The sequence below is a fragment of the Pygocentrus nattereri genome, chromosome 5 (assembly GCF_015220715.1).
Source record: "Pygocentrus nattereri isolate fPygNat1 chromosome 5, fPygNat1.pri, whole genome shotgun sequence".
In the NCBI taxonomy this organism is placed as follows: domain Eukaryota; kingdom Metazoa; phylum Chordata; class Actinopteri; order Characiformes; family Serrasalmidae; genus Pygocentrus; species Pygocentrus nattereri.
Window position 1 is genome coordinate 6,485,193 of NC_051215.1, and position 13,039 is coordinate 6,498,231.

General features: G+C 39.4%; 1 protein-coding gene across 1 annotated transcript in view; it reads right to left on the bottom strand.

The window, feature by feature from the left end:
• Positions 1-4,561: 4,561 nt before the first annotated feature.
• The window catches only part of atrnl1a (attractin-like 1a), a 383,555-nt gene continuing 375,077 nt past the window's right edge, over positions 4,562-13,039 (bottom strand). The window contains exon 29 of the mRNA XM_037538727.1: positions 4,562-4,974. Coding sequence (XP_037394624.1) covers positions 4,850-4,974 — 125 coding nt within the window. The 3' untranslated portion in view covers positions 4,562-4,849. The remainder of the gene's footprint in view (positions 4,975-13,039) is intronic.

Genomic DNA, 13,039 nt, shown 5'->3' on the forward strand with positions numbered 1-13,039 from the left:
GCCCTTTATATCTACATTCCAACAGAGGCCACCATGTTGCGCTGCCGTGTTTAGCCCAGAATGGACAAACCAAACAGCTCTAAAGAGTTCTTTTCACGTTTTTTCGTGACTTGAATTTGGTGGTGCTATAGCTCCAGTTGCTAGACTGTGTTTGATAACCCAAATTTTGACAAATGGAGGATCATACTTATTATTTAGCACAAGAAAAAGAAGCAGGGGATGCTGAATCCTCATCTTTAAAGATATTAAAACATAAAGAAGCAAAACCAGGACAGGCGACAACAAAACCTGACGACCACCGCAGTTCTGCTACACACTTGGAAAGGGATGGGTGAGGGAGGGGTAATCAGTTGGATGCAATTCACAACCCCACCACTCATCACTAAATCTTACACACTGCACCTTTAAACTGTGATTATTGTCTATAAGTTAAGATCCAAGTCTTTATTGATTGGCAGTCTACATGATCAAACCATGATCAAACATCTACCACTTATAACTACAAAAGTATTTTTATGAGAATCTGATGAAGAAATAAAATGGGTAACACTTTATTTACAGTGGTCATTTGTAGATCATTAATAAGCTCTTAACAGATTATCAGTAACATCAGTTGTGTAGCAGTAGTGAAGCGTCTGAATAGACTGAAGTAAATATCTTGAAGGTGTTCTGTTGATACATTACTTACATTAAGTAGATGTTTTGTTAATATGTTACTTTCATTATGCAAAACCTAACCCTGCCAACCTTACCAAACACCTAACCCTAATCCTAACCCTAACCTTAACCTCGACCCAACACCTAACCCTAATCCTAACCCTAACCTTAACCTCGACCCAACACCTAACCCTAATCCTAACCCTAACCTTAACCTCGACCCAACACCTAACCCTAATCCTAACCCTAACCTTAACCTCGACCCAACACCTAACCCTAATCCTAACCCTAACCTTAACCTCGACCCAACACCTAACCCTAATCCTAACCTTAACCTTAACCTCGATCCAACACCTAACCCTAATCCTAACCCTAACCTCGGCCCAACACCTAACCCTAATCCTAACCCTAACCTTAACCTCGACCCAACACCTAACCCTAATCCTAACCTTAACCTCGACCCAACACCTAACCCTAATCCTAACCCTAACCTTAACCTCGACCCAACACATAACCCTAATCCTAACCCTAACCTTAACCTCGACCCAACACCTAACCCTAATCCTAACCCTAACCTTACCCTCGACCCAACACCTAACCCTAATCCTAACCCTAACCTTAACCTCGACCCAACACCTAACCCTAATCCTAACCCTAACCTTAACCTCGACCCAACACCTAACCCTAATCCTAACTCTAACCTTAACCTCGACCCAACCCTCATATGTTTTTATGTTACTGAGAATATGTGTGTTTGTTTAATCTAAAAGGACCGCTTAAAATAAAGTGTCACCAAAAAAATGTAACATCAAGGATTCTAATGATAATTAAAAAATACCTGGAGAGCTTTGAGGAAAAAAAAAAGGTTTAAACTGCAGTTGAAGTCTCGAAACATCTATAAACATGTCCCTAGTGGTTTAGAAGTTAGTTGTACGCAAAAGTTCATACATCCTCTGCAAAGAACACACTGTGTTTTAATGCACAATTACTGGTGATGTGCTGAATTTAACACACTGGAAAACAATAAAATATAACATGTAGCCTGTGCAAAAGTTCTTATTTTATACCTTATATTTCTCCAACATGTTAAAACCAGCAAACAAATAAAAACAGTGCAATTGTGTACATTTGAAAGAGGCTGAACTAAAAAGTGTGCCCTGCTTCTGTGTAACACCAGCTGCTCAAATCAAATCACTCAGAACAAAACAGCACATGGCCACACACACACCTGTAAGTCGAAACCAGGAGCTTTTCTTCAGATGTTCAACTTGCTGTATTTTATCTTCTCTGAAAAATGATCCAACCACCTTCCCTGTCAGTGGAACATTTAAACAGCTGTCCATAATAACCGAACTAATAGAGCAGGTTATCCAGAGAACACGCCGCACTGCTGAGCACCTGTGGAAACAACAGCTCAGCATCAAAGCAGGAGAAGCTCTATTCTAAACGGGAACGTCTGCTGTATAAACGCTGCGAAAGTTTGTTCAGTGCACTGTATTTTAACATGTTGCTGACCTGGATAAATAACGTGCACTACACTACTGCTTGCTAAAGAAACAGCACCTGACACAAGCACTGACCTTGGAATCACATAATTAAGAAAATTGTAGCTACAGTTTTTGTATTGCGTGAGGTGAGCAGGTCAGAGTCAATGTCCACTTGATTTATGGTGCAGTAATTAATATTATCAACATTACTTAAAACCTTACAGAACATAAGTGACCTCCATTTATTCAAATATCAACATAGTTCATGTATTAATATACTACCATCATTCAAAATGTAGCAATTGGCATTAAGCAATCAAACTTGAATGAATAAACAGAATTAATTCACACAGACACTGAAAACAACATACTTTACAGTTCTGCAGTGGACACAGACATTCCACTTCTGCCCAAGGGCCAGCGAAAAAGAGTGTTCATGTGGTAGGCTGGACTCTGATAGGCTGGACTGTGATAGGCCGGACTTGGCCAGACACAAAAACCACAAAACTACAAAACCAACAAACAAACAAACAAAAATGTACAACAGAACAAAGGAACAGAATCAGGTTTTTTTAAAGACTGGGTCCACCTTTTTTGTTAGTAGACTTTTTTTTTACACATAAGAATTTACACGTAAACTAAAGACATTCTTTAGTGCAAAATTACAATCTTACAACAGAATCATCCTTAGACTAATATAAACAAGAGCTGTCCGCCACTTTTTTAAAATGCTGATGAATTTTTTTGAATTTCTAAATGAAAATAAGCTTATCATCATCTACAGAGAACACACTTAAATAGGACACTGTGACACCAGCAGGTGAATAAGACACAGGGCTGGCCATGATCTGCTGCGAGAAATGTTCTGTACAGAACACACAGCAAAAAAAGTACAAAACACAAACTCACAAGAGAGTTCACCATTAGCCGCAGGCTTCACCCTGACGGTGACCCCCCCTCACACACACAGAACCCACACAACTAAACCCACACCCCAACACAGAACATCACAAAAAACACATACACATAAACTAACAAACAACAATAAACAACACCGCTTGGTCCTTTCTCATGAGGGTGCGCGTCCACCGTGTGCCTTAGCGTGGCCGCTCGCATGGCCGGAGCTCATCGGAGCCAGCACCAGCCAGAAGCTGCACGCTAGCACATTTTCTTCTACAAATTTTGGTGCAATTTCTAGTTTAATATATTGAAATGAAATAAGACATAGAATATAACATAATGTAACTTTTGCACAGAGCAATGTTTATGTTTTGTTATTTTCAGCAAATAAATAGTAATTGTGCACTGAAATGTGCAGAAGTGTGTTCCCTGCAGAGGATGTGTAACTTATTTTCGCTTAAAAAGTCAACTAAAAATCACACGAGTGTGCAAAACTGAACGAAGGACGTGCTGACCGAAAGCTAGCTTCAGTCACGGCATTCATGTTTATTTTAACTCGAGCTAATAATGAGGGGTAAATATCATTTTAGGACTTTAGAACACAGTAACACAGCACTGCAGACTCCAGTCATTCATTTATACAGAATTCAGCTGATGTGTGCACTCATAACAGTGCATACATCAAGTATTTCACAACAGCTCTGAACGTGGCTCAGCCAATCAGATTTCAGAATTTGCTCTCTTGTGTGGAGCAAAGCTTTGTATTGAGCTGAGTTTAAGCACAATCGAGCTTATTTAAAACTAAAAAAACACCACACTGATTACACTTTTAAATCAATGAGTCTCACTTAAACATGTTTACTGCTGCTTCTTTACTGTGTCAGAGCAAACAGCAGAGAGAGCAGCAGCAGCTCCACGTTTGTTTATGTGGGTCTCCTAGTAACGGGAGAACTTGAGAGTTCAGTTCTGTTCGGTTCAGCAACAGCTGAAAAATTGAGTAGTGTGTGATCTCTAATCGTTTAGTGTGTCTGTTCAGATCATTTGTTCAGACTTTAAAAGTTGCGTAGTGAACACATGGCTTTCCACTCGATTACGCTCAATCGAAAAAAATCAAAAGTTTGGTAAACTCTGACTGGTCTGAAACGCAATCAGGAGGCCAAAAATCGGAGCCTGTGCTGCTCACACACGACTCGAGTCTGTCTCCAACTGTCGCCTCCAACTGACCCACAAACTGCAGACTAGAGCCAACGAGCACAGACTCGGCCAGACTGAGAATCGGGGCTAAAATCGGAATAAAAGTCATGTAGTGTAACCCCAGCTTACAACACTGTCATTGTCTTTCATTGACATTGTTCATTTGTCTTGCAGTGTGCACACACTAAAAAACGTTCTCTGATGTTTTAGTTCCCTAAAGAACCTTTCATCTGTTAAAATCTGTGAAATCTTTTTAACGAAACATCTTTGTAGATGTTAAGAACCTGTTTAAAGACCCTCCACCTAAGGTTCTATAGCAATTTTTTTATGTTCACCCAAGCCAAGAACCATTTAAGAGTGTAGTCCAAAAAAAAAGAATAACAGCTGTCGTCTTTAGAGGCTTTGAGGAGGGCGTACGTGCACTCCACTGAGGAGCATGGGATTTAGCAGAAGTACAATACAGACTACTAATGACAGTGCTCTGCTGTCATTTACACTTCAAGGACTTCCTTAAAGTGGTGGAGAAGAAGGAAAAGGAGGACAGGTGGACAAAATAGTAAATAAACAAGGTACAATCTGAGACCACAGTCTGTCCAGGTCAGTCAGGTGGTTCAAACACAAGTACTCCGGTGCGGTACAAGGTGCTGCTTGTGACTCTTCATGCCCAAGCCCTCTTCTTTGAAGTCGGCGAGCTTCTGCTGTGAGGTATCAATAAGGGCGCTGGCTACGGCGATGCCTGCAGGGAAAAACACAGGAAGGGAGGGAGAAAAGCGGCGGGAAGAGAAGAGAGCAGAGCGGAGCTTCAAAGAACAGTACTCAGCAGTGGAGCAGGTGAAAAGCAGCGTCCTGAAATGAGCGCTTGACCTCCCAAAAACAACAGTATAAAAGCTTCACTCAAACGATGAGGCTCTTAAGATCAAGGCATTTATGAAGTTTGAGTGGTGCTCAACTAAGTGTAGCTCTCAACCACCTCAACCTTTAGACATCTGAGCAACACAGTCAAAAAAGCTGGACTTTCTGGTGACTGTTGCCGCACTACTCTTGTTTCATTGCTGATTTTTGAAAACACAATGTTAAATCCTTGAAATGACCAGTGGAAAATTAACCAGTCAGGAATTGTTTTTCTCTGTGGTACCTAAGTACATACAGCCAAGCAAGCTCTCCTACTGGTCAGTACTTCAGGAGCTGAAGGCCGTTTGGTTTGATGGCGTGTGGTCTGATGTTCAGTTTCACCAGATCTGAGACATGTCAATGGTTTTTCTTGAGGCTTGAAGTCGTTTAGCTTGATGCCGTTCTGACTGAGTTCTGAGGATGTTGAAAACGAAAAAGCAAAGTGGCAAATGAAAATTAAATCTCCAGCAGGTGGCGCTGATGTTCGCTTGCATTTGCCTTTTCGTTCTGACACTAAAAGCGAATTCACACCGAAAACTGAATAGCAAACTATCACTTTGCTGCTGATTTATCCATTTCGCATTTTTATTTTCAGTTTGTCAGATATGCAGCCGATTGCTATGAAAAAGAAATAAGAACGTAAACACAGCATTTTGACTACGTTTTGACACGTATTACGCATTTCACAAAGAAAAACCAAAGCCAAAGTGAAGCATTTTCTTTTCTCTATTAACTTCTTCATTGTAGATATGGCCATGAAGTACCAGAATATTGACTAAAATGAAATGACAAATAGCCGTTTTTAAATGTATTTTTATTTTTGTCACAAATTACTCGTGCTTATGTGAAAAATGAAATTGTAAATGTTGTTATTTCAAGTTCATTTTCAAATTTAGCAGGATATTTGTGCAGATTTTTGGGAAAATAAATGGCAAAAAGGGGTCTGAATTTCCATTTTATGCATCTTTTTGCCTCCCATATAACCACCAGTATAGGAAGTGACTTCTGTGAGAGAAAAAACCAAAACATAAATCCAGGCCGCTTTAGAACTGCCAAAAAATTGTCATACGAATAACTTAGTGCCAACAAACTACTAGAATCCCTTAGGGATGCTAGCAGAAGTCAGCATTATCATAGAGGTGGGCTTTCACATTTATGGGCCGAACTGAAGGCCTAGATCTCACAGTCGCTGTTCACCACTATATTTGAAAAACTGAGTAATAACTCTCGACTTCTAACGGCTGACAAAAGCAGAAGTGTGCTTAGGTCTAATGTCAGTGGCTCAGTCGTGCACTAGAGCACAAGCTAAATCCTTCTGCAAATATGAGAAACAACTTTTGACAGTGAGGAGAGGTTATATGGCCTTTTTGTGCAACATGTTGATGCATTTCACACTCTGCTGCTTCCTTTCTGCAGGAATTAAGACGATTATGCGTGTGCTGTCCAGACAGACAGGTCTGCTGTTTGATCCAACAGTGGCTTTACCCAGCATCCCCTGCTAGAGAGAATATTTAAACGATTATGAGGCATGGCAGGAGAAGGCACGGGGGCAGAATGTGCTAAAAGTCATGACTGCTTGTGACTGACGATGTGGCTTTTCAGAGCATTAGACCAGTCAGATCGGACTTTCCTGCTTCCATTCTGTACAAAGGAAGGTGTTTCACCAGCAAACGGTCACTACGACAGGACTCGGTCGCATCAGGCACATTTCTATGCACTGATGAACACGTCTGTTATGATATGGACACATTTTCTGGGTGGCCAGAGATGTCCATCTCAAATGAATTAATTACAGGGCACAATTGGATCGGGGGCATGGGTGGTCAGGAGGCTAAAGTGCTCTTAGCTAATGGAACGTCAAACTCATTAAAGCGCGGTCTAGTCAGGTGAGCTGGTTGCATGATTAACTCTGACGAACGCTGCAGTTTAGAATGAAAATGTGTGAATCTGAGGTGTAAACATTTATGCATGCAACTTTTAATAACATGATAACTTAATAAGTGAGAGAAACACCTATGAGTTCACCAGAAAAGCCGACTCGCCGGCAGGGATAAATAAAGGATATAACACTAGCTTAGCGCTGCACACGCGTTGGTAACACCAGCTGCTTCGATGAGCCGAGCCAGTCTTCATCCACCACCTGGCCCTTTATGGAAAGCCTCCTGAGGTAAAGTGCCATCATGTCGCACCAAGGTCAGTCCTCAAACTGATGAGTGTTTCCCGCTAGCAATCAGCCACACTCGAGTCTCCACATGATTCCAAGGTTACTCTCAGAGGAAAGACACTACTCTCACTCTCCACCAGCGTCTTGGCTGTTTTTTTCTTTCAGTGAGTGATAATGAGCTGAGGCATCATCCATATTCCATCATCAATGTGAGGCCTGCTGGAGAAGAGGTCACTGTGGTCACCTCTGTGTTACAAGATTAAGATCCTATGTACTAAACATATGCACCCTAAAAGCCACTTGTACTTCCACTTACAGTACGTAGTAGTGAAATATGTCTTTTTAATGCAGTATTTAAAGGGCCCATATTATTAAAAATAATTTTAAAAATATTTTTTCATTTTTTTTATTAGATTTTGTAAACACTGTTTCAAAACATGACCATTTACTTCTCAGTCCATATATGGAAACTAAGCTGCAGCCTATTTTGAATTCACTGTTTTTGTGATGTCATGAACATCCAAACACATTTGCATATATTTGCCTATTCAGCCTACAGCACTTTAGCCCCGCCCAATCATGCTGAAGCTGTAAGTGTTTCAGCTTGGACTACTTTTTGAATGCAGCACAGTACAGGGGAGCCAATCAGAACAGAGCTCATTTACATATATCTGTCTTACAGGCACAATAACAAAATGTCTGTTTAATTCTAAGACATAAAGAGAGGAAAACAGTCTTGTAAAAATGAAACATTTGCAGTCTGGATAGCCTGGTGGTCCACTTGACCAAAACTGAACGGTGTGAATTTTGAGAGTTTGTTATTAGTCATTCTTTAAAAAGTGTTTCTGCTGACTATAAGCTTATAGAGTAAAAAGTAAAATTAATATCTTGTATTTTATTAAAAAACAGTGAGTGGGCTTACTAGGAAAACAAGTTGGCTTAAAGGGTACAAAGGGGTCTCATTTAAGCCAAGTTGAAACTTTTAATCTTTTGTGATCCTTAATTAGTTACTATTTTTTTAAATCTGAAAAAGTGTGCTTGATTCTCCTGAAAGAGATTTTTTTTTTTTCACTTTTTTTCACTTTTATATTATTTGTCACTAAAAATATCAGTAAAAGTGGAATGGGCTTATTAATTAGGAGCTTCTCCCTTACATGTGGGTGAAAATTACGCTCAGTAAAAAGCACACAGTAATGACAATACCTAATATACTCATATTAATATTACAATCTAGTATAATATATATTCTTTTTTTTACATGTATAGACACGACCCATTGTAAAACATTGTTTATTTTATTTGTATTCATATTTTTTTTTGCACATATTCACTACCCAACGCCCACACACTTTATTTACTTAGCATTAGCCTTTCCCCAGTGAAAGAACAAACAGCCACGATTAAGCTCTAAACCTGAGCTCTCTTACAGGATAGACTAAAGATTTTTTGATGTGTACCAACCCAAGTCAACGCCTTGGTTAATTGGAAAGGTTTGAGCTATTTCTGGCACATATTATAATCTCACTCACTGCTCATCTGCATGACAAAGCTGCCATATGATTACTGGCCCATATCAGTTTCTACCACTAATTACAAACCGCTAGATGCCTTTCAGGTCTCACCTTTCAGCTTTAGTGCTGACCAGCGTGGATTTGAAACATCCTGTATGACCTTAAACATTTAAAAGGACTTTTGAAAAAAAAAAAACAAATCTTCATTATTGCATATAGTGTTAATGCAATACATAACAATATCAGCATGAGAGAAGTGAATGATAATTGAACTGGCAGTACTGTGTAGGATGTATAGGATCACTGTATAGTGATTGTTTGGCGCATAGTTGTTTGGCAGGCTTAAATCCATTTCTTGTATTCTGAATATTGATAGGCCTAAATTACCGGAAACCTCAACCTCTAAACTGCAATCAGAACAAACTGTCATTCACTCAATTCAAATTCCACTTCTAATAATAATAACATAATTCATTTCAAAGCTTACTTCAGGACACTCAAGGATGCCGTACAATAAGATCACAAAAAAACATTAACATAATATGAACATCATAAAAAGATTAACAAGGAGAATAAAAAAAAATAATTATGATCTACTCATTAATAGAGACATATTAGGCCTAAACTTTGGGCCTATGGGTGCTTTAGAGCACTAAAGTGGGGCACACAAATGAAGTGTGTGTGTGTGTGTGTGTGTGTGTGTGTGTGTGTGTGTGTGTGTATATATATATATATATATATATATATATAATATATATATATATATTCTGCTGTACTGCTGGTGGGTCCTAAGTTTGCTCAAAACACGGTTGCAGATTTTAGCTATGAACCAAAAGATGTTAAAGGCCCTGATATAAAACTGGATACTAGTTTATCATTTACCATATCAGCAATATTTCTAAGACTGCATTTTACTACTTGACAAACATGCTATCTGTACAAGAAATTCATTCATGCACAACACTAGATTACTGTAACTTATCACTGGCTGGTTTCCTGCTTCGGGTTCTGGTTTACACAGACAGGCTAAAGCTGAAGGTGCAGTCAGATGGAAAATGCTAGGCTGACTGAGTTAATAAAAGCAGGTTTGCTTTCACAGCTGTGAACATCAGGCTAAATGTATGTTTATATTGTGGATCCTGTAATACTAGTAGTGTTCTGAGAGAGTGAGGACTCAGGCTGATATTAGAGAATGTCCCTGCATGGGGGAAAAAAAACTACCTCACAGATGCAAAAAGTCTGCCTTCCCCTGGTCAAATGACATGTTTTGCTGAAAATAAGCACAAATCCTCTACAATTCTGCTCATTTTTTTAAATGCACAATTACTGTTTATTCCTTGAATTTTATCAGGAAAAAAAGCTTAACATTTGCGCTGTTCAATGATAAACTCAGCCAAAAAATAGAAATGTTATATTTAAGTTTGTTCTCTTTAGAGGATGTCCACATATTTTTACCTAAAAAAATTAACAAATTAAATTGGAGGCATTTAAACTTTTGCTTATGACTGTATCTTTGGTCTCATTCTGTCTGGTATCATTCAGGCCCAGATGTACGGATGAACGCAGACGCATATCTAGATGCTGCCAAAATATGTGCACATTTATGAAATGAACTTCTGATTTATTAAGGCTGTGCAAAGGACAACAAACTGCATATCGGATCCGCTACTTACTCCACACTCGTGAGGCACAAGGTTTAAAAGGCGCAGCAAAACAAGAAACTTGAAACCAAGGAGAAAAAGAAAGCTTGATAAAGAGATAGTGGGGTTAATAAATGAAGCTGCTTCCCAGTAAAATATTTTACAGGGGTTCTACTCCACATAAATAAATAATAAATAATAATAATAATAATAATAATACAGACTGCTAGACCATATTGCATACTTTGGCATATATGGCATATTTTGGTCTCATATGCTCAAGGCTTGGTATCCAACCACAGAGTCTGATGCCAGAATGGCCAAAATTTTCATGTGCGTCATGTTTGCTTAGCGCTTATACACTATAAGGATCTCAGAGGGGTGCTAGTGGAAATCAACATTATGGTAGAGGTATTTTGATCATCTTTTATTGGTCATTTGACACTCGGCATGACCTGAAATTGACTTAACAGTCACAGTTCGCCCCTGACGATCGGGACATGCAAGAAAAGAAGAGAGGGAAGATGTGAGAGAATGTCATTGTCCATGTTTGCATGCACATGGCCCACTACACATTTAGGCTCATTCAGCAGTTTCTGGTTTGTGAATGAAAGTGACACAAAAGGCTCAGTCAAGGCAAAGTCAGGCCTTCGTTCTGCATTAACATTCATATTCTTCTTACAAATATAATGAGGAGTTTACCATTTCAAATCCTTCACGCTTTCCTTGTGTGATGGGGCTGGAGTTACAGAAGGACAGATGCAGGGATTAAGTGAGACAGAAATGGTGAGAGACAAAAAAACCCCAAAAAAACAGACAAAAAAAAAAACTAATTGAATGCACAGCATTCGATGTTTTGCATATGTCACAGTGCTCTTGCTAACAAGCATCTGAATTAAGGATTTTACAGGAACACTGTTATTGTTAACAGACTGCTGAGATACCAAGACTTGTTTTTGCAAAGCATAATGAACGCATATGTTTCTTTCTCAAATACGTCAACAGCGGCTGAATGAAGCTGAGATGAAGAATGAAGGCTTAGAAGTCAAACTTTAGTATTGTTACATTGCGATTTAATCATAGTTATACAAAACAAACGTATGATTCAATTGTTAATAAAAGACAAAAACATGGCAAAAATGTAAAGGCTGCACAAAACATGCATACACAACAGTAATTGTTCACCAAATTCAGATCCTAATAATAGCATCTCTGCTTCCTATGGTTTTCAGTGATGTTTGAGTGAAAAATAATTCACAACAAATTACACCATGCTTGTGTTACGGGGACTTCTGAGGGTTAAAGGAGCATTCCAACCTAAAATCAGCTTTAAATGTGTTATTTGTTGTGTATTGTAGTATTTTGTAGTGAAGCATCCTGTTGGTCAAAATTCCAGAATTCACTACTAAACTCCAATATATTCGCTTTGTATTATTATATCATATACAGCTGGATGACAAAGGAAAGTCAACGTAAAGCGTCTTAGTAAGGTGTTGGGCCACCACAAGACCCCAAAGCATTTTCAATGCACCTTGGCATACATTCGTATGTAAGTCTCTGGAACTGTATTGGAGAGATGGGACACAATTCTTCCAAGAGATATTCCTTATATTGGTGTTTTGATTATGTCTATCACATCAGTCTAACACACTGGTCCAAAATCCCCCAGTGTGTTTAGATCTGTTGCCTGAGAATGACATATCGTATCATTTATCATACTCATCAAACCATTCATTCCTTCTAAGGGGATGAGTGGACAGGAAAATGCCTCCTATAACATAACTGAGCCACCATACTGCCTCACTATAGGAGTCAAGCATTCAGGCCTGTGCTGTTGTCTTGGTACGCTGTAAGATGCACTCTCCCACTTGTGGAGAACATGGTGAAAGATGGCTCATCTGACCAGATCACTTTTTTCCACATCTTTGTAGATCAGTGCTGATGGTTTTTACATCACTGAACTCTCAAATGTGCATTAGTCTTTGTGATAAAGGGGTCTATGCACACCAGCTCTACTATAATATCCCTCCACATAGTTGTGGATGAACTGTTCTTCATTCTGGTCACGTCCTGCTTTGGCGTTTGAGAAACAGCTGCTTTTCTGTTTCTCCCTACATATTGCCATACTGATATCTCCACAGACGTTAGTCACTGTTCCTTTTGAAACACTAGTCAGTACAGCCGTCTTCAGTCAGTGACTGAAGCTCCAGCCAGTTTAGCCCCAATAATGAACCCCCTTTCAATGTCACTTAGATTGTTTCCTCTTGGCCTCTTGATCCAAAACTTGACTTGCTCAGCATTTAATACATGCCAGAAAGCATGTATCATGCATTGTATCATGCAGTATAATGTCTGGAAGTACCTGCACTCGCTATATATGGGCAGCGTGGTGGGTAGCGCTGTCGCCTCACAGCAAGGATGGCCTGGGTTTGATTCCCCGGCCAGGTGACCAGGTTCTCTCTGTGTGGAGTTTGCATGTTCTCCCCGTGTCTGCGTGGGTTTTCTCCGGTTTCCTCCCACAGTCCAAAAGACATGCAGTCATGCCAATTGTGTAAAATGATCAAATTGTAAGTCGCTCTGGATAAGAGCGTCAGC